General features: G+C 45.9%; 1 protein-coding gene across 4 annotated transcripts in view; it reads left to right on the top strand.

The window, feature by feature from the left end:
• LMF1 (lipase maturation factor 1) overlaps positions 1–22,048 on the top strand; it is a 227,315-nt gene that overhangs the window by 163,338 nt on the left and 41,929 nt on the right. For all 4 annotated transcript variants that reach the window (XM_087878504.1, XM_087878506.1, XM_087878505.1 and 1 more), the window contains one exon: positions 4,031–4,198. In XM_087878504.1, coding sequence (XP_087734630.1) covers positions 4,031–4,198 — 168 coding nt within the window. The remainder of the gene's footprint in view (positions 1–4,030; positions 4,199–22,048) is intronic.

Genomic DNA, 22,048 nt, shown 5'->3' on the forward strand with positions numbered 1-22,048 from the left:
TGAGCCATGGGAAACACTGCTGTTCCTGTTTTGGCAACATCTGGGACTGTGGGAACACTGTTTTCTATAGCTCCTACTTGATCTAGATGCTAATCATGTATATGGTTTTCTTGACATTCAAGGCTTAATGGGAGCCATATTGCAGCGCCCTCTGAAATCTTCCCGATAAGGGGGGAACACTGGGGAGGCCCATCATGGGGCACTGCAAGAAAATCAGCCTGTGGTGTGGGAAGAATTGGGGGGAGGCTCTCTCAGTTACCAAGATCTTCCATTCCAAGTTCCATGTTGTTGGTAATTCTTTTAGTTCCAGCATGGACTGAGTCATGCTGGCTGAAACACCCTCAATTACTCCATTAAGGTTCAGTCCAGACACAGGGAAATCTTGATTTAATAGACACAACAGGGGAATAAGTTCTATTCTTAAATTAAGTTACAAATTGGTATCATTTCTATTAATGGCATCATTTGTGCAATGCCAGTATGTAAATGATGCAAATCACTGCAAATAAGGTAAATTGCATGTTAACATTCCTTTTGCATGTTAAAATATGCTGTCTCAAATACTTCAGTGGCATTAGACATGGTTAAAAGTCTGTAGAGATTCTCAACCATCCAGGTCATGGTTGTCCCAAAGGTGTTTTTTCAGGAGGCAACTGGACTTTCTTGCTTTTCTTCTTTGAAGACGTTTTGCTTCTCATCCAAGAAGCTTCTTCAGCTCTGACAGTGAAGATAGTGGGGAAGGAATCTGCAAGGAATAAAAATCCTTCCATTCCCCACTATCCTGTCAGAGCTAAAGAAGCTTCTTGGATGAGAAGCAAAATGTCTTCCAAAAACAAAGTTCTGACAGGATAGTGGGGAATGCAAGGATTTGTATTCCTTGCAGATTCCTTCCCCACTATCCTTCAATGAGGATTAGGGGACTGGAGGCTAAAACATATGAAGAACAGTTGCTGGAACTGGGTATGTCTAGTTTAGAAGGACCAGGGGTGACAGCATAGCAGTGTTCCAATATCTCAGGGGCTGCCACAAAGAAGAGGGGGTCAATCTATTCTCCAAAGCACCAGAGGGCAGGACAAGAAGCAATGGATGGAAACTAATCAAGGAGAGAAGCGACCTAGAACTAAGGAGAAAATTCCTGATAGTTAGAACAATTAATTAGTGGAACAACTTGCCTCCAGAAGTTGTGAATCCTCCAACACTGGAAGTTTTTAAGAAGATGGTGGATAACCATTTGTCTGAAGTGGTGTAGGGTTTCCTGCCTAAGCAGGGGGTTGGACTAGAAGACCTCCAAGGTCCCTTCCAACTCGGTTATTCAATCCTATAATAGTTTAAGAGGTGTCCTAGTGGACCATCACTTAAGTACAGGCCAGCAGTGTGCGGCAGCTGCCAACAAGGCCAGTCAATGGAGGGATAGCGTCAACACAGTGGTAAAATCCGAACCGGTTTGCTACCGGTTCACTGGCCACGCCTTCATGCCATGTGCTAAATGCATGCAGCATGGGCAGTGCGCACCAAAAGGAGGCTTGGGAAGGTAAGTAGAAGCGAGGGGGGAGGATCAGCTGTCCTGCTTTCTAGCAAAGCTAAACCCTGCTGCACAGCTGATTGTTGGAAATACCGGTTCAGAGGAACCGGTAGCTTTTTTTTTACTACCGGTTTTCCCGAACCGGTAGCCTTTCACCCCTCCATCAAGATCATGTGAAGTCTTAAGGCTGCTTTGTGCTTCTTCGGTAAAACCATGCTTGGAATACCGTCTTCAGTTTTGGCCTTGACCAAAGAAGATGCTAAGACTCTGGGCTGGAGACTAAATGGTATGATGAACAGTTGACAGAACTAGGTTATGTCTAGTCTAACAAAGAGTAGGATTAGGGGTGACAATTATCTTCTACTACTTGAGGGGCTGTCACATTAGAGCAAAAACACAAGTGATTTGGGAAGAGAAAGAAACACATTGGCTGAGCTCCGGGTAATTTAGAATGTATTTTCTCCTTATTGGTTGGGTGCATCTTCTGTGTATCCTTTCTGTGCTTTGAGTAAAGCAGCACCAAGCCCACATATTTTGTCTTTCTCTCTCTCTCTTTCTCTCTCTCCCCCTCCCTCCCTCCCTCTCTCTCCCTCTTTCCCTATCTCTCTCTCTCTCTCTCTTTCTCATTTTCTCTTGCTCTCTTGCTCTCTCTTTCTTTTTTCTTTCTTTTTCTCACTCTCTCTTTCTCTCTCTCTCTCTTTCTCTCTTTCTCATTTTTCTCTCGCTCTCCCTCCCTCCCTCACTCACTCTCCCTCCCTCCCTCCCTTTCTCTTTCTTTTTTCTTTCTCTCACTTTCTCTCACTTTGTCTCTCTCTTTCCCTCCCTCTCTCTCTTTCTCTCTCTCTCTCTTTCTATCTTTCTCATTTTTCTCTCTTGCTCTCCCTCCCTCCCTCTCCCTCCCTTTCTTTCTTTCTTTCTCTCACTTTCTCTTTCTCTCTCTCTCTCTTTCTTTCTCATTTTCTCCTTCTCTCTCTCTCTCCCTCCCTCCCTCCCTCTCTCACTTTCTCTCTCTCTCTCTTCTTTTTTTCTTTCTTTCTCTCACTTTCTCTCTTTCTTTCTCTCTCTCCCCACCCCTCTCTCTCTCACACACACACTTTGGCCCAGCCGCCCTCAGAGGCTAACTCAAACCAGTCCACGTCGGGGCTGGGAGTGGGGGGGCCGGCAGCCCCTGTCCCTGACCCCGAGTGCAAGGCCTCGGCAGTGCTCCATGATCCTTCAGCTTGTTCCGTCCTGCCCCTCTGTCAGCGGAAGGAAGGATGCGGTCTTTTGTCCCGAGGGAATTCCATCCAGCCCAAAACCAATAGAAAGCAACAAGATGATTAATTCCAGCTATGCTAATAAAGGCGCTGCATTAGTTCCAGTGTTCGGGAGAGGGAGGGGAAGCCGTTCCTCTTGCGCATGCTCTTCCCTCGCGTTGTTTCTGCTTTTCTTCCCCCCCCCCCCCGCCTTTCTGCTGCAAACCGTTTAAAGATGTGCTGCGTCTCTTCCAATTATCATTGGTCTTTTCAACCTACTTTTGCTTTGCTGTCAGAAGATTGGAAAAAAAGTTTAGAAGTATAATTTGTGTTCGATGCGCTAAAATTGCCTACAGCCTCAGCCTTTGTTATTTGGCTCCCGGTTTCTCTGCTGCTTGTCTCTCTATTTCTTTGTCGATTTAGGACCATAATCGAGCCCAAAATTGATGTTGCTAAGCAAGACTTTTAACGGTTGACTCATCCTTCCATCCTTTCCGAGGTGGGTCAAATGAGGACCCAGATTGTTGGGGGCAAGAGGCTGACTCTATAAACCACTTGAAGAGAGCTGTAAAAGCACTATGAAGCGCTATATAAGTCTAAGTACTATTGCTATTTATCTCTCTAGCATCTCTTTATCTATCACAGTGTTTCTCAACCTTGGTAGCTTGAAGATGGGTGGACTTCAACTCCCAGAATCCCCCAGCCAGCGCTGCTGGCTGGGGGATTCTGGGAGTTGAAGTCCACCCATCTTCAAGCTACCAAGGTTGAGAAACACTGATCTATCATCTCTCGATCTATCTTATCTGTCTATCTATCTTACCTATCTCCCTACCTCCCTATCTCTCTCTCTCTGTCTCTCCGTGGTTGTTCAGTGGTTAGAATGCAGTATTCCAGGCTGACTGCCCATTGCCAGCAGTTCGATCCTGACCGGTGGATAAATTGTTGGGTACGAAATGCTGACTCTGTAAACCTCTTAGAGAGGGCTGTAAAGCACTGTGAAGCGGTTAAGTCTAAGTGCTATTGCCCTTCCTTCCTTCGCCTTCCAGTGGTTATTGCAGACTAACTCTGCTGACTGCCAGCAGTTTGATCCTGACCAGCTCAAGGTTGACTCAGCCTTCCATCCTTCCGAGGTGGGTAAAATGAGGACCCAGATTATTGGGGGAAAATAGGCTGACTCTGTAAACGGCTTGGAGAGGGCTGTAAAGGCAGTGTGAAGCGGTATAGAAGTCTAAATACTTTTGCTATTGCTAACTTCTTGTTTTCTCTCTTCCAGACCCAGCCTGTTCCCAATCCTGTGGCCTATTTCATGCATCGGACGCCTTGGTGGTTCCATGCATTTGAGACCCTCTTCAACCATTTCATTGAGCTGGTTGTGCCCTTCTTTGTCTTCCTAGGGCGGCGCATGTGCATGGCCCATGGCATTCTTCAGATCCTCTTCCAGGTGAGAGCATAGAGAGGCTCCTTGCTTTGGGCTCTTCAGATCTTCAGCTGATGATAGATTTAGATTTAACCTTTTTCTGGATTCTAAAAAGAAGGCTTGGTTCCCTCATCTGCTAAATAATGGGTAGTCCTCGATTTACGACCACAATGGAGCCCGGAATTTATGTCGCTAAGTGAGACATTTGTTAAGTGAGTTTTGCCCCATTTTACAACTTTCCTTGCCATGTTTCTTCAGTGAATCACTGCAGTTGTTATTAAGTGGCTGTCCCATTGACTTTGCTTGTCAGAAAGTCTCAAAAGATGATCACATGACCCAAGCATCTGAATTTTGATGAATTTGTCATGGGGATGTTTCAACGGTCATAAGTATGAAAAATGGTCATAAGTCACTTTATTCAGTGCCATTGTAATGTCGAACAGTCACTAAACGAACTGTGGTAAATCGAGGATTACCTGTACACCAAAAACCTGTAGTAAGGTTAAAAAAAATTTACTACATTCTGAAATTTATCTCCTGGATTTTTTTCCTGATAAATCTGGCTTAACATGTGTGAATCAAAAGGTAACAAATGTTGGGTTGCAGATTCTCTTGGTATGTGTCAGGTCCAGAAATGATAGTTGACTGATGGACAGGATAGCCAAATGATGATGCAGTCACACCACCCAGCTTTAATTTGATCCAGCCACAGAGGCCCCTGGCAAGCAAGCCTCCTTGTCAACCCTGAAGCTGGCCTGACTGAGGCCATTTTGAAATTTCAGTGCTGACACACCAGAGAAGAGGGATAGGGAGGGGGGAATAAAGATAGTTGGGATAAAGTAAAGGTAAAGGTTCCCCTCGAACATAGGTGCTAGTCGTTCCCGACTCTAGGGGGTGCTGCTCATCTCCGTTTCAAAGCCGAACAGCCAGCGCTGTCTGAAGACGTCTCCGTGGTCATGTGGCCGGAATGACTAAACGCCAAAGGCGCACGAAACGCTGTTACCGTCCCACCAAAGGTGGCTCCTATTTTTCTACTTGCATTTTTTACGTGCTTTCGAACTGCTAGGCTGGCAGAAGCTGGGACAAAGAACGGGAGCTCACCCCGTTACGCAGCACTAGGGATTCGAACTGCCGACCTTTCGATCGACTAGCTCAGCGTCTTAGCCACTGAGCCACCGCTTCCCTTTTTATAGTTGGGATAGTTGTAGCCAAAACAAAATTCTTTCTCATGGGAACCAAGGACATTCCTGCAGGTGCTCGGAAGGAGGGGACTGGGGTAACCTAGCAACTGGACAGTATCCTGTTTGGACCATGTCACTGATTTTTTTTTGAGAAAGTGACAAACTTTCACTTTTAATTAGGTGGAAAACCGCGGGAATATTCAGAGTTGGTTTTCCACCAGCCTGTGCCAATATGACACATCCCATAAACCTATTTGAGGAAATTGCCTGCCTCAGAGTTTTGTTTGATATGAGTATGTTACTTGGAACCCTGATAACTCCTCCCCAAAAGGGATAGGGGAGAGTTTTTGATCTACCTTACGCTGCTAATTCATAAAAAGCTCTTGAAAGTGATCTTATTGTGACAATCTGATGTGGTGGAATCATGCAGATTGAGGGGCTGTGCCTGCGATTTGGTTTGTCCCATGCGCAGACAGAAACCTCTGGGTATCTCGCCAAAACAAGCCAGATTCTTTTAGTCAAGAATCAGACATCGATGTTAGCTAGTTGATGTTCTCTAGTTCAGGGGTCTCCAAACTTGGCCACTTTAAGGCTTGTGGACTTCAAATCCCAGAGTTCCTCAGCCAAAGCTGGCTGAGGAACTCTGGGATTTGAAGTCCACAAGCCTTAAAGTGGCCAAGGTTGGAGACCCCTGCTCTAGTTGGATAATGAAACATCTGCAAGCAACCAACCTCGGCCAACAATTCTTCGCTTCAACTCTGAGCTACGTAGGGTATATTCTCTCCTATTAAAACTTATCCTTTTGTGCTTTTTTTGTTCCCCCTTGAGCGAAGGAGAAAACCTGTGATAACATAACCGAAGTCATGGGCGTAGAAACCTCGCTACCGTTTCGATCCTTCCTCTAACCGAATTTTCACTGGCTGATGCTATTTTTCAAAATGCAGTTTGGGTTTTTGTATGACATGCACATCCCTAAGTTACTGAGCTGTGATTCCATGGGGAGCCCGTGGCAAAATCATCTGGGGGATAGTCGGCCAATAAAGGTTTTAAGAACAAACCAATCCAAATCTCTGAGGCTCAAAAGCAGGACTTCTCTTTGTTGAAAATGGATGTTTACACATCTACGGTGTTTCCTAAGTTACAATCCAGGATCTGCTCGGCTCTGAAAAGAGAAATTGTCTTCAGTAGCAGTTCGTAATGGCCTGCCACTAAATAGATTCCTCTTATTGCTGTTTAATTAACATTTAATGGCTGGACGGCAATTAGTCACTGACTTTCTTTCCCAAAGGAGTCTTAATGAAGAAGAATTAGTCCCAGTGTTATTCTTTGGCAGTTGGAGGATAAACACTTCTGTTTATTGATTATTTACTGTTCTTTACTTCATTCACCATGACTTTTATTGGCAGAACCTCAGCTCCGGGGGGGCGGGGGGAGGGGCGATGGAGTTTAATGTCAATATTCCACTTGATTTGTAAGGTATTTATTAGGCAAATGTCTACGGAGAGTCTCAGTCATCCAGGTCATGGCTGTCCCAAAAGTGTTTTTTCTTTTTTATTAAAATAATTTTTATTCAACATTTACATCTGTAACAACCATTGTTACATTTTTACAGCTTTCCGATACCGGCATCTTTGATAATATCTATTTTATCTTTTAATCAACTATATACACATACATTTTATATATTACTTACTAATTTCTATATTCACTACAATTTATACCTATCTATTGCACAATAACTATTTCGCTCCTCTCTAATATCTTCAGTGGTAAAATCTAAAATTTGTTACTACCGGTTCTGTGGGCGTGGCTTGGTGGTGGTGGTGGGGTAATGTGACTGGGTAGGCGTGGCCAATTTTTTTTTAAAACTTTTAAAACCATTTTTTCTACAACCTCTTCAGCGAAGAGGTTGTAAAAAAATGCTTTCAAAAGGCTCTGACGATCCCAGCTGAGTTGCCTGATCGGCAGAGATTTTTTTAAAAGCCTCTGCCAATCAGGCAACTCAGCTTGGATCGTCAGAGGCATTTAAAAGAAAAAACTGTTTTTTTTCTTTTAAAAGCCTTTGACGATCCCAGCTGAGCCGCCCGATCATCAGAGGCTTTTTTTTTTTTACTTTTAAAAGCATTTTTTGGGCGAAGAGGTGGTAGAAAAAATGCTTTTAAAAGTAAAAAAACCAGCCTCTGATGATTGCGCGGCTCAGCTGGGCATGGGGCGCAGGGATTTTTGCTACAGGTTCTCCGAACCACCCGCCTCCATCGCTACCGGATTGGGCGATCCAGTCCGAACCGGGAGCATTTCACCCCTGAATATCTTCTCTTACGTTTATACATTTATACATTAATTTTGGATTCTTTCTCCAACCAGTTATACCATCTATTCCATGTCTCATAATAAATTGTTTCCTCTCGGTCTTTTAGTTCCATTGTTAATTTATCTGCTTCTGCACATTCTAGCACCTTTTTTATGATCATCATATTTGTTGGGCAAATCTGTGTTTCCAATTTTGTGCAAATGAAATTCTGGCTGCTGTAATTCTGTGAAGTATAAGGTAATAATTTTTTTTCCTAATCTTCTCTTTTATAATTCCCAATAAAAATAGTTTGGGTTTCATAGCAATTTTTTCCCCTGTCATTTCCTTTTCAAGAGGCAACTGGACTTTCTAGTTTTTCTTTAATGATGTTTCGCTTCTCATCCAAGAAGCTTCTCCAGCTCTTTTATCCATGGTTTGGACAAAACTCAGCAGCACTTTTTCGTGCGGCTGTTGATAAAAATAGGATCGCCAGTATGATGGCCAATGTCCGATGATGGATAGGGCACAAGAAGAAGAAGTCCCATTGAGTAAAAGAGGTCTTTGTGAGCTTACTTCTAGAGCTTTCCTCCAGGAGCCATCTCCTCCCTGCATGCCCTTTGCCATGGGGCAGAATCCAGGCGAACCCAAGTTGTATTGTGTGACTGCAACTCCCTCGCCAGTTTGCCAAGAAGGGTGTTGCATTGGGCAGAAGTCAAGGGGACGGCAGGGGAATGAAACATTTCATTCGCTTCTGGTGTAAGGCCCTCTTCTCCTCTGCTTCTACTCTTAATTTATGTTTTAATTGTGTAAATGTGTCTATACAACCTGAAGCCATAAACTCTGTTTTGACTGTGGTTGCGTGAAGCCTTTTGGGAACCATCCAGAAACGTCCTTAATGGCGTTCCAACCCTCAGTCATTGCTGGTTTCTTTCAAAATAAACCCAGTGCCGACTCTTGACAGGCTCCAATAAAAAACAAATTGTTTTATTACTTATGAAAATAATTTGAAAGAAACTTGAATTAGTTGTCGCGATGGAAACATTTCAACGTCTCAAAAACAGAGTTTGAGAAAGGGATTTATTGAGGAAGGGAGGCCTGAGCTCTCTGAAACCTTCAGCCTTAAAAAAAAAAACACAACTAACCAAGATATGACTCACGCTTTATTTAATCATGGACTCAATTAATTGGAAAGGATCAAGGCAACGGGCGGGTAAACAACCAGTGCGTTAGCTCTGGCGCTGCCATTAACGACTGAGGAACTCTCTTCGAAAAAAGGAAAAAGAAGAGTCATTGGAGGAATAAAAGAAAAGCTTAATTTTGCTTTTCTTCTGGACTTGGCCCCGCTTCCATCTATTCTCTGCCTCCCGAGTCCCAGCTGATCGGGAGGAAATGGGGATTTTGCAGTATCCTTCCCCTGCCACGCCCACCAAGCCACACCCACCAAGCCACACTCACAGAACCGGTAGTAAAAAATTTTGAAACCCACCACTGATGTGATCAGCTTCACAAAAGATATACCAGCCCTGTTCCAGGGGTGTGTTCTACTTATCTTTACTACCGGTTCACAACGCGATCGTTGCTCAGATCGCCGATGATGACATCCGGGGCAGTGGGCGGGGCCAGTCCGAACCAGGGGCAACCCACCACTGCCGTGTTCGTATAACAAATCAAAAAAATATGAGCCGAGGTGGCGCAGTGGTTAGGGTGCAGTACTGCCGCTACTTCAGCTGACTGCTAGTTCAGCAGATCAGCAGATCAAATCTCACCGGCTCAAGGTTGACTCAGCCTTCCATCCTTCCGAGGTGGGTAAAATGAGGACCCAGATTGTTGGGGGCAATATGCTATTTAGTATACTGTCTTTGGTGTAAGCCGCCCAGAGTCCTCGGAGAGTGGGCGGCATAGAAATATGAATAATAAATAATTAATAAATAAATAAAATGGATCATTTTTAAGGGTTCAGATCAGGGCTTTGGCTTGGTCACTTTGGGAGAACAGAAGTTTTCAAGAATGGACAGAAATAGGGTGGGTGTTTTTCCTGATGCACCTTCCCTTCCTCCTTCCTCCTTCCTCCTTCCTCCTTACCCCTGCCCTTCCCCCTTTCCTTTCCTTTCCTTTCCTTTCCTTTCCTTTCCTTTCCTTTCCTTTCCTTTCCTTTCCTTTCCCTCCCCTCCACTCCCCTCCCCTCCCCTCCCCTCTCCTCTCCCTTCCCTTCCCTCCCCTCCCCTTCCCTCCTCTCCCCTTCCTTTCCTTCTTCCCTTCCCTTCCCTTTTCCCTTCCCTTTTCCCTTCCCTTTTCCCTTCCCTTCCCTTTTCCCTTCCCTTCCCTTTTCCCTTTCCTTTCCTTTCCTTTCCTTTCCTTTCCTTTCTTTTCCTTTCCTTTCCTTTCCTTTCCTTTCCTTTCTCCTTTCCTTTCCTTTCCTTTCCTCTCCTTTCCTCTCCTTTCCTTTCCTTTCCTTTCCTTTCCTTTCCTTTCCTTTCCTTTCCTTTCCTTTCCTTTCCTTTCTCCTTTCCTTTCTCCTTTCCTTTCTCCTTTCCTTTCCCCTTTCCTTTCCCCTTTCCTTTCCTTTCCTTTCCTTTCCTGGAATCCTGATACACTCCAACTGTGGGGTGAGATAAATGTTCTTCACTTAAAGTAGCCCCACAGCGAAATGGGCAATAAGTAAAGTTAACAAATAAATAAAAGAATTTTGAGCTCAGGGCTATGTTTGCCACCTCTGCTATGGTCTTTCTGCTCGAAAATCTATTTCTGGTGTCCTTGGGCTGTCTTGGAATCCTGCCGTTGCCCTTTTTCCAAAATAATCCTTTGATTTCTCCATCTAGCCTGCAGCCCTGGGCTTCGCTGGTGCTTTTTCCTTCCAAGTATTAACCCGGTCCAACCTGGCTTAGTTTGTTTGTTTGTTTGTTTGTTTATTTATTTATTTATTTATTTATTTATTTACTTATTTTGAGACAAGCCAAAATCAGCACTCTCGCTATCCAGATGAGGCAGAGAAATTAGTAATCTAAAACAGAATCCCAGAGGCTTTTGCATTGACTCCGTTTTCCAGGCCATTGTCCTCCACAGACCAAAAACCATAAAGTGGATGGATAATCATGATATACGGTGCATTTAGAAAGCAGTCAGCTACTTTTGTTTATTAGTTTGCAACCTGATTCTACGGTTGTTTGAAATTCATTTCCCCCCCCCCCCCCATTAATCTACACTCAGTACCCCATAACGACAGAGCGAAAATGGAATTTTAGAAATACCTGGTGAAAAGAAGACAGGATGCACTCCCAAAAAGTAGGGTTAAAATTGGAACTGATCTTCATAGGTTAGTGAAAAATAAAAAAGAAACAAGTTTATTTATTTAGCATACCGCGATAATACATTATCCAGGAGGTTATAGTGTCAATACAGAATAGTTGTTTGGTTGCCTAAGATGGCTAGTCCATTTGGTTCACACTTGCACGCTATCCAGAAGTACAATATAAGGGTTTTCTGCCTTCAGAATGGCTAACAGTGTTCTGCAGTGTCATCTGGGACTTTTCCCCTCCACTGATTAACAGAGTTGGAAGGGACCTTGTAGGTCATCTAGTCCAACCTCCTGCCCAAGCAGGAATCCCTACACCATTTCTGATAGATGAGACAGTCCAGTCTCTTCTTGAAAGCTTCCAGTGGTGAAGCTCCCATAACTTCTGAAGGCATCTTCTGTTCCATCGGTTGATTGTTCTCACCGTCAGGAAATTTCTCCTTGTTTCCAGGTTGAATGGAATTGATCAGTTTCCATCTATGATTTCTTGTCTGGCCTTCGGGTGCTTTGGAAAATAGCTTAACCCCTTCCACTCTGTGGCAGCCCCTCAAATATTGGAAGACTGCTATCCTGTCTCCCCTGGTCCTTCTCTTCACTAGACTAGCCAGGCCCAGTTCCTGCAACCGATCATCATATGGTTAAGCCTCCAGTTCCCTAATCATCTTTGTTGTTCTTCTCTGCACTCTTTCTAGAGTCTGCACATCTTTTTTATAGTGTGGTTGTTATGTCCACGCAGACTTTTCTTCTGCCATGCAGGTGTGGGACGTATTTTAATATTATTGGTTAAAGGCTGATAGTTTTCCTTTAAAAAGGGCTATCGGCCAGAAATTGCATGCTGGTTTTACTGAGTCATTGTCTGCAATAAACATGGCTGTTTGAAATTTGGCTTCTTCTCTGTATTCCTACTCCCACACATTTCAGTGGTGACCAAAACTGGATGCAATATTCTAGGTGTGGTCTTACTAAAGTTTTATAGAGTGGTGTTAGTACCTCCCTTGATGTTGATTGTATCCCTCTGTTAATGCAGTTTAGGATTGCATTGGCTTTTTTGGCTGCCGCCGGACACTGTTGCCTCATATTTAATTGGTTGTCCACTAACACTCCAAGATGCCTCTCACATACAGGTGTTGCATTGGGTGGTCTGGCACAAGTTGGGTTCATACTGTCACATGAAGCACCGTTATTTTTCCCATGGAAATGGTATCTGTTAATCTACTTGCATGTAGCATGCTTTCAACTAAGTTGGCAGAAGCCAAGGCAAGTGAGATGAGCTCACCTCGTCATGCTGTGCTAGGACTCAAACTGCCCCCAGACATTTTCCAGTATCTTTAAGCCACTGATCCACCTCACCTCTTCAACGAACAAAGTGAAACTTCAAAGCATGGGATATTATATTTAGAAAAAAATACTGAGCTTGGTATAGTGTTGATTGTCAAATGAATATGAGCCAGCAGGGTGATGTGGCTACCAAGAAAAGCAGAATGCAGTTTTAGTTTGCATTGATTGAAGTATACTTCTCAAATCAGAGGAGGTGAATTAGTTGCATCCACTTGAAATAATGTGCCCACATCTGACATCACACTCGAGAAACATTCAGGAATTAGGGACAAATTCAGAGAAGGGCAGTGAGGATAAGTAATCTCTGATCCTCACTGCCCTTCTCTGAATTTGTCCCTAATTAGTAGAAAGTAGAAAGTAGAAGTAGTAAAAGTAGAAGTAGAAAGATGAAGAAAGATTTAAAAAACAGTTGGATTTGTTTACCCACAAGAAAAAATACCCAAGAGGGACATGATAGCTTTCTTCAAATACGTGAAAGAAGGACAAAACCTGTTATTTCTTTCATTCCAAAGAATGAGGGATTAAAGCAATGTTTCTCCACTGTGACAACCTTGAAATGTGTGAATTTCAAAGTGTGGTTGAAACTGATTTGTGGTTTTTCAACTGCCAGAATTCTTAATTTTAATTTAGCCATGCCCAGTTCCTGCAAATGTTCTTTGTATGTTTTAGTCTCTAAAGCATCCCATTTCTGTGGGATGCTTTAATTTGGCTTAAAAGATCATTCCCAACTGTAAGATTCTGGGTGATTTTTAATCTTAACTCCCATTAAAGTGTCATAATCATCAGTGAGGCTAGCAAGGGAAGTTAAAAAAAAAAGCAAGATGACTTGGCAGTGCCATCAAAACTCCTCCTCTGTACTAGGAATCATATTAGGTGAGATTTTAAATCTGAGGGTACAATATAGAATGGAAGGGAAAAATTGAAACTTGGTTAAGATTAGAGGTTAGGATGATGGGTAATATTGGTCTTAAAAAAAAATAGTGTTAAGAATATTATTGAGTTACACCCGAAGTTGTGGCTTATTAAGCAGAGTACCGTTAGAGTTTTATGCACGGAAACGGTTTGAGAGTAATTGTGAATAACATACAGACAAACTGGGTTTATAGTATTTTACTTTTAGGGAAAAGCAAATTCATAGTCCTTTAACAATCCAAGTCTTAGCCATATAAAGTGCAATATAAGATCAATCCAGGGATATAAAATCTTCTTACCAGTTTGTAGAAAAATACAAGGAACAATCAGGAACAATATAAAAACAGTTCAATAAATACCAGAAAGCAATAAATAAATAATCATGATCAAACAATTGACCATAGAGAGATCAAAAAGAGTTACAGCGTAGCAGCAGGTAAAAATGGTGTAGTAGCCCACACTAACCATAATTTAGCTCTCCTTAAATACATTGGCTACAGAGCTCAGCCAATCAGAATGAAGAATGACTCAGCACAGTTCTTAAAGCTACATAATACATTCACATAATACAAACATACAATGTTGGTTTATACATTTCCTGACCAACCAATTAGGCAATAACCATTTCCTAACAGAGAGAATAAATATTATGGCAAAAAGGTAGAAATTGTAATTTAGTTGAAATGACTAAAAACTGTTTGAATTTGTGAACCGGCCAAATACTCTGTTCAGAAAAAATACATTGTATGTTCGTATGTGTGTTTGTGTAAAAAATAAAAAAAAACTTTTATTAAAAAAAAACAACCTCCTCCTCTGGAGGAGATGACCAGGCTGAACCCGAAGGAGGGGTCAAACGTGTCATCAGTCTCAAATCCTTTCGCACCCACAAGAGATCTAATCCAGCCACCTTGAATTTCCTTGACTCTTATCTATTGCCAATTTGCTTGGGCCATCAGTGGTTCAGATACTTGTAGCGAGCTTAAGCTTGCAATAAACTTTTATACAGGTAGTCCTCAAATTACGAGTCATTTGCTAAGTGAGTTTTGCCCCATTTTGCAACCTTTCTTGCTACAGTTGTTAAGTGAATCACTGCAGATGTTGAGTTAGTAACATAGTTGTTAAGCGAATCAGGCTTCCCCATTGACTTTGCTGGTCAGGAAGTCGCAAAAGGGGATGACGTGACCTCGGGACACTGCAACCGTGATAAATATGAGTCAGTTGCCAAGCATCCAAATTTTGACCACAGGGAGGCCACAATGATTATAAGTGTGAGAAACTGCTGCAAGTCACTTTTTTTCAGTGCAGTTATAACTTCGAATGGTCACTAAATGAACTGTTGTAAGTCAAGGACTACCTGTAGTCATTGGAACTGCATGGATCTCCTGATTTCCCTGGCACTTTTTCCTAAATCCATCAGATTCAAGCAGCTTGGAGTTGGTGCTGCAAATTCATTTTGCCTCTCAGAAGACACCACTAATGCCTGTGTATGTATAATGAGGTGCACACTGGATTTTTCTTTTTTGCTGGGAATTTATAATCTTTGTTTTTACAATTTAAAAATGTTTACTAGCATAGCATAGCATAGCAGAGCAGAGCAGAGCAGAGCAGAGCAGAGCAGAGAAGAGAAGAGAAGAGAAGAGAAGAGAAGAGAAGAGAAGAGAAGAGAAGATAATTTTTTACTGGCCAAGTGTGATTGGACACACAAGGAATTTGTCTTGGTGCATATGCTCTCAGTGTACATAAAAGAAAAGATACGTTAGTCAAAAATCATAAGGTACAACACTTAATGATAGTCATAAGGTGACTATCAGCAACAAGGTTACAGTCATAAGTGGGAGGAGATGGGTGATGGGAACGATAAGAAGATTAATAGTAGTGCAGACTTAGTAAATAGCTTGACAGTGTTGAGGGAATTATTTGTTTAGCAGAGTGATGGCATTAGGGAAAAAACTGTCCTTGTGTCTAGTTGTTTCTGGTGTTCAGTGCTCTATAGCGTCATTTTGAGGGTAGGAATTGAAACAGTTTATGTCCAGGATGTAAGGGGTCTGTAAATATTTTCACAGCCCTCTTTTTGACTCATGCAGTATACAGGTCCTCAATGGAAGGCAGGTTGGTAACCATGGTTTTTTCTGCAGTTCTAATGATCCTCTGAAGTCTGTGTTTGTCTTGTTGGGTTGCAGAGCCAACCAGACAGTTACAGAGGTGCAGATGACAGACTCCATAAGTCCTCTGTAGAACTGAATCAGCAGCTCCTTGGGCATCTGAGCATAACTGAGGGAAATCAAATGTGATTACTCTTTTGCGTTCAGCTGGCTAGAACTCGAAATTGAGGTTTGGGGGAAGGGTATTTGCTTCATCCTTCCATTAAAAAAAACAATTCAGAAGCTTTTAAACGTCACGTATATAAAGCACCAACTGTGGCTTAAGCCAGACCTACGAGTTCTTATGGTAAACATTCAGCTCGGCGTTTTTCAGGTTGCGTCTTTAGAGACTCCTCGGTGCGATGCTAGGATTTCTGTGGTACTGTTTACGTTAAGATTCAGTAAATTGTGAGTTGCATTTTGCATAGTTTAATTTTTCCAACGGCCACTGGGTGGTTGCCAACGTTGATCTTCGTTTATCCAATTTAACAACAAGCCAAAGCTCTGTCGGAAAACCCAGAGCCGTCTTCATGTGGACTTCACAAACAAGAGACTTCTCTCTGTGTGTGCTTTTCTTTAAGAAGTACACTTTTGAGAGCATTTCACTGAGGCAGCCTTCGGCGACGCCATCTTGGAACAGAACCTGTTAAAACAGAACCTTGAGTCTGTCATCTGCACCTCCATAACTGTCTGGTTTGGCTCTGCAACCCAACAAGAGAGACACGGACTTCAGAGGATAATTAGAACTGCAGAAAAAACAATTGCTACCAATCTGCCTTCCATTGAGGGCCTGTATACTGCATGAGTCAAAAAGAGGGCTGTGAAAATATCTACAGACCCCTTGCATCCTGGACATAAACGGTTTCAACTCCTACCCTCAAAACGATGCTATAGAGCACTGCACATCAGAACAACTAGACACAAGGACAGTTTTTCCCCGAACGCCATCACTCTGCTAAACAAATAATTCCCTCAACACTGTCAAACTATTTACTAAGTCTGCACTACTATTAATCTTCTCATCGTTCCCACCACCCATCTCCTCCCACTTATGTCTGTAACCTTGTTGCTTGTATCCTTACGGTTTATATTGATATTGTTTCCTGATTGCTTATTTGTTCTCCAGTCAGGGTGGTCACGGCAGTCAGGATGGGAGGCGACACGGGTGCGAGTTGTTTAGGACCGAGTCTGCAGAGGAAACGAAGCCCCGCCTCCCTGCTCTACGCGTCAGTTTTTTCGACTCGGTAGAGTAGGACAGGCGTGTCTCGAGTTTCTTCTGTAGGCCCGGCTTCGCTGATCTCAATCCCAGCGTGAACAGAGGATTCCGCTGAAGACCGCTTGTCGGTAGGGCTGTCGGCTGACAGACCCTTCGGCACGCACGAGCGTTTCTGCTCTGCCGCGCGGCAGCATTTTCGGCCCTTTTCCTCATTTGACGGTAGCTGCGACTCGGGCTCAGCCCTGCAGCTGGTAAGCGCGACGCCCATTCCGCGCCACCTTCCTGGCCTCCTTGGACCGCGCGCCGTTCCGACCTCCCCTTCACCACCGGATCGCCGATTTCGGCGCTGGAAGCCCATCTGCCCTACAAAGGTCGGTTTTTGCCCTCATTTGAGTCTCCGCGCGCCTTTGGACTAAATCCAAGATGGCGGACGCCACTTTGAGCGCGACTTCCCGCCAGAAGAAGGCCAGGGGAAAGCCGGCCCATGAGCCCGATCCAGGGGAGGGGACCTCCGGGGGCCACAGGGCCAAGAAGAGTAAGCACCAGGATACCCCTAGGCCATCAGGGATCCGCTCCTCATCTTCCTCGAAATCTACTAAGGATGAGGAGCGTCGTCATAAGGCTATAGAGAAGGCCTTTAACAGGGCCTCCTCTTCCTCAGTGGCCCAGGACAAGGGTCCTCCAGCAACTTCGGCGTCGAGGGAGATTCGCCCGGCTGGGCTCTCGCCTCGCGCTCCTGAGGCCCCTCCTCCTCCTCCTCCTCCTCCTCCTCTCTCCCCTGATCATTCTAACCAGGAGGACAATGTCTCCATTTCTGAGGCAGTGGCCGTTTTCCAAGGGGATCATGGGGTGTCTACTGGAACCTCAGGCCCTGATCCCTCTCCTCAGGCCGAGGACTCTCTGCCTCAAGGTCAGACTATTCCTCCGGCCTCAGCTATTAATACCCACGGGCAGAATATTTCTCCTGACTTGGCAAATTTGATAGCTCTTTCCATAAGACAAGGCATCGCCCAAGGACTGCAAGAGAGAGCCTCATCTCGTGTCTCTCACTATTTGGATGAGCAGGCCCTCTCCCTGCGCTCAGTTCCCATGGACACAAGCCATCTTCCTCCGGAACGGGCAGGTTCACCTTCCAAGGTCAGCCAGGGTTCCTTGTCTGAGGAAGAAGAGGGTGAAATTTTGGTTGACCAAGACTTATCTGAAGATGAGGGTTTGGAACCCGACCAACCCTCCTTTGTGGGTCTCTTCAGACCACAGATGTTCCGGTCTCTCTTATTTAAGGCCCAGACTACCACCCGCTTGGGCATCCCCGGAGCTAAGTCTTCCGGTCAAGCTTCGTCTTCTGATCCTGCCTCGGCCTTGTTTGAAGAACCATCGGTTATGACTGAGACTATACCGGCCCCCAAGTTGTTCTCATACGTATTGCAACGACAATGGAAATTCCCGAGTTCGGGTCCCGCTCCTAATTCTTTAGATCGAAGGTTTTACCATCTAGCGTCAGAATTCGCTGATTTGTTACAGGTCCCGGCAGTGGACCCTCCAATAGTCGCACTGGCTTCTCCAACCCCCTTGTCAGGTCCCTCGGAGGAATCTCTGCGACCAGAGGATCGGAAAGCGGAAAGATCTTTGATTAAAGCCCATCAGTCAGCAGCCTGGTCTGCTCAGGCTTCCTCGGCGGCTTCTTTTTTTAATAGAGCCTCTATCCTCTGGCTGAAGCAGTTGCAAAAACGCATTCCTAGCTCGGATGTCCGCTCACAACAGGACATAACCAAGATTCTGGCCGCGGTTGAATTCTCGGCCGACGCCACCTTGAACGCTTCACGCTTTTCGGCCAAGTCCATTGGTTCTACGATTACTTCCCGAAGATTGCTTTGGTTGAAGAATTGGCAGGCCGACATCCGCCACAAATGGCGCTTGGCATCCTCTCCCTATGCTGGCTCCAACTTGTTCGGGGCTCCTCTGGAACCACTTCTTATTGAAACCCGGGACCACCGCAAGGTGCTACCAGCTCTTTCGCGTAGATCTGAGTATCGTCAGGCGAATTCCTTTCGTCCTTCATCCTTTCGTTCCTCGGACTCCACTCCTTCTTACCAACGTTACCAACGTCCTTTCCAGTCCAGGGGAGCTCCTCTCCAGGATCACCAGGTCAGACAAGGGCCCCGGTTCCCCTCTAGGCGAAACCAACGTGGGGGGCGTGGCAGGCCCTTTCGCAGGTCTCGTTAACTTGCCCCAGACTTCTGGGATTGGAGGTCGTTTAGCCCTTTTTGCCTCCAAATGGGAGTCCACAGTTTCTGACAATTGGGTCAAGAATGTAGTTAAATTCGGCCTTCCCCTAGAGTTTAGGTCTACCCCTCCTCAGTTATTTTTGCGTTGCCCTGTCTCCCTTATTGGGGCCAAAAGAGCCCGGGTGGAGGCTGCCATTAAACATCTGCTGGCCTCCAGGTCCATTCAGCCTGTTCCGACTTCGGAATTTGGGAAGGGGTTTTACTCCCGTTTATTTCTAGTTCAAAAGTCCTCCGGGGATTGGCGCCCCATCCTCGACCTTAAAACCTTGAACTGGCATATAACATATCACCGGTTCAAGATGCAATCCCTTCAGACGATTTTGCTTTCCCTGCAAGTTGGGGATTTCATGTCATCTATTGACTTGACAGACGCCTACCTTCATGTCCCTATCCTTCCCGAGCACCGTAGGTACCTTCGTTTTTGTTATAATGGGAAACATTATCAATACCGTGCCCTCCCCTTTGGCCTTTCCTCAGCCCCCAGGGTTTTCACCAAGATTATGGCGGCCCTTATGGCCTTTGTTTCTAACCTCCCTGTGAGGGTTCTCTTTTATCTCGATGATATTTTAGTTTTATCTCGTTCCTCTGAGCAGGCCCATTGAGATTTAGCCTTGCCCCTTAGGATTTTACAAGAACACGGCTTTTCCATTAATTGGAAGAAGGGCCACTTAGTCCCTGCCACTAGGCTTCAACACCTAGGAGCTATTATAGACACGGTCTCCTCGGAAGTTTTCCTTTCTCCGGACCGTATCTTAAGTTTGAGATCACTGGCAGCCAAGGTACAGCGACAACGCTCAACCTCTCTCCTCACCTTGTCTTGTCTCCTTGGCAAAATGGTGTCTTCGTTTGGGATCGTCCCTTGGTCCAGGCTACACAGCAGGGACCTCCAGTGGTTCCTGCTGCCATTTCAGCGGTCCCGCCGGGCTTCATCCCTCCTACGAGTGATAGTTCCCCAGCACGTGCTGCAGTCGCTGGATTGGTGGGTCTCCGACAACATCAGCAGGGGAAGCCCCTTTCGCGAGCCTCAACGCTTACTTGTCACGACGGACGCCAGCTTAACCGGTTGGGGCGCTCATCTGGGGAGTCACCTGACTCAGGGACAGTGGTCCTCCCAGGAGTCGGAGTTGAGCATCAACGTCCTGGAGCTTCGGGCCATCTTCCTCGCTCTGCAACATTTCCAGACCCTGGTGCAAGGCCAGGACATCCTCGTCCTAACGGACAACGTCTCGGCGAAAGCCCATGTCAACAGGCAAGGGGGGACGCAGTCCCGAGCTCTCATGCGCGAAGCTCACAGGCTGGGCTCCTGGTCGGAAACCAATCTGTCCTCCATCAAAGCGGCACACATCTCCGGGATCGAGAATCGGACGGCGGATGCCCTCAGCCGGTCCACGATCGACCCAGCGGAGTGGAGTCTCCACCCGGATCTCTTTCAGGAACTGGTGGTTCGATTCGGTCTTCCGGCCATCGACCTTTTTGCCTCGGGGTCCAACCATCAGACACCTCGGTTCTTCTCCAGGTTCCCAACTCCAGGAGCCGAAGCAGTGGACGCCCTCCATTGCAGTTGGCCGTCGAATATCCTCCTGTATGCATTTCCTCCGCTTCCTCTCATTCCTCTAGTCATCAGGAAGCTCCTTCAGGATCGGGCGGAGCTCGTCCTGATTGCACCCTTTTGGAACCGTCGCCCTTGGTTCGCGGATCTACGAGCTCTCTCGGTTCAACCACCCTGGCAGATTCCGGACGATCGGATGGTTCTCCTGCAGGGATCCCTGTCTCATCCGGATCCACACTGGCTTCGCTTAACCGCGTGGAGACTGAGCGGCTCATTATGAGGGACATTCCTCTTTCGTCCGGTGTCATCGACCTCATACAAGCTTCTAGGCGGGGCTCTACTACCAGGATTTACGAGGCTACCTGGCGGTCTTTCTCTACATGGTGTCAGAAGCGTCAAATATTACCACCCTCAGCCTCGGTGGAACACGTCTTAGAGTTTCTTCATGAAGGGTTTCTAGCGGGACTATCACCTAACACCCTTCGACGTCAAGTGGCGGCACTTTCTTCGGTTCTTTCCTGCGGCTCGACACACACAATATCTCGTCATCCGCTCGTTCGCCAGTTCTTACGAGGTTCCACCAATGTCCGCCCGCCTCCGGTACGTCGTTTTCCTACATGGGACCTTCCTAGAGTCCTTTCAGCCCTAACGAAAGCTCCCTTCGAGCCCTTGAGGGAGGTATCCTTTCGACTTCTCTCTCTGAAAGTGGCCTTTCTGGTGGCGGTCACCTCCGCTCGAAGAATCTCAGAGATGACTTCTCTATCGGTCCGCAGGGAACTCTGTATCCTCTACCCGGACAGGGTGGTCCTCAGACTGGACCCTTCCTTCGTCCCGAAGGTAAATTCCTTGTTCCACAGGTCCCAGGAGTTGGTCTTACCAAATTTTTGTCCCCAACCGCGTCATCGTTTGGAGGAAAATTGGCATAAATTAGACGTTCGCCGTGCCGTCAAGGTCTATCTGGCTCGTACGTCCTCGATCAGGCGGACGGATGCTTTCTTCGTTTCCTTCCTTCCTTCTTCATTGGGGACCAAGATCTCATCAGCGACCTTGGGCCGATGGATTCGGGCATGCATCTCTACAGCCTATATTTCACTTTCTCTGCCAGTTCCCCGGGGCATTACGGCCCACTCAACGAGAAGCGCCGCAACCTCGGCGGCCTGGTCAACCAGGGCTCCAGTAGAGGAGATCTGCCGGGCGGCCACGTGGGCCTCTCCTAATGCCTTCATCAGACACTATCGTCTGGATGCTTATGCCTCTTCGGATGCAGCCTTTGGCAGGAGAGTGCTCCAGCAGGTCCATCAGGCATCCTAGGACCGGGGCCGGCCTTCTCCCTCCCGACAGGACACAGGACTTGGGTATGTCCCATCCTGACTGCCGTGACCACCCTGACTGGAGAATGAGCGTTGGTACCTACCTGATACGCTCCTTCTCGGGCTGGTGGTCACGGCAGTCAGCCCCTCCCTTTGGCCGTCCCAGGCTGGCGGTAACCTCTGAAGGGAAGGCTGGGGGGGAGGGTTTACTTACCTCTCTTCATGTTTTTGTCCTCTAGACACGCCAGTCTGCACAGGATTCCTCGTCTCAAAACTGACGCGTAGAGCAGGGAGGCGGGGCTTCGTTTCCTCTGCAGACTCGGTCCTAAACAACTCGCACCCGTGTCGCCTCCCATCCTG

Source organism: Pantherophis guttatus, chromosome 14 (genome assembly GCF_059756535.1).
Source record: "Pantherophis guttatus breed Tessera chromosome 14, ASM5975653v1, whole genome shotgun sequence".
Taxonomy (NCBI): Eukaryota; Metazoa; Chordata; class Lepidosauria; order Squamata; family Colubridae; genus Pantherophis; species Pantherophis guttatus.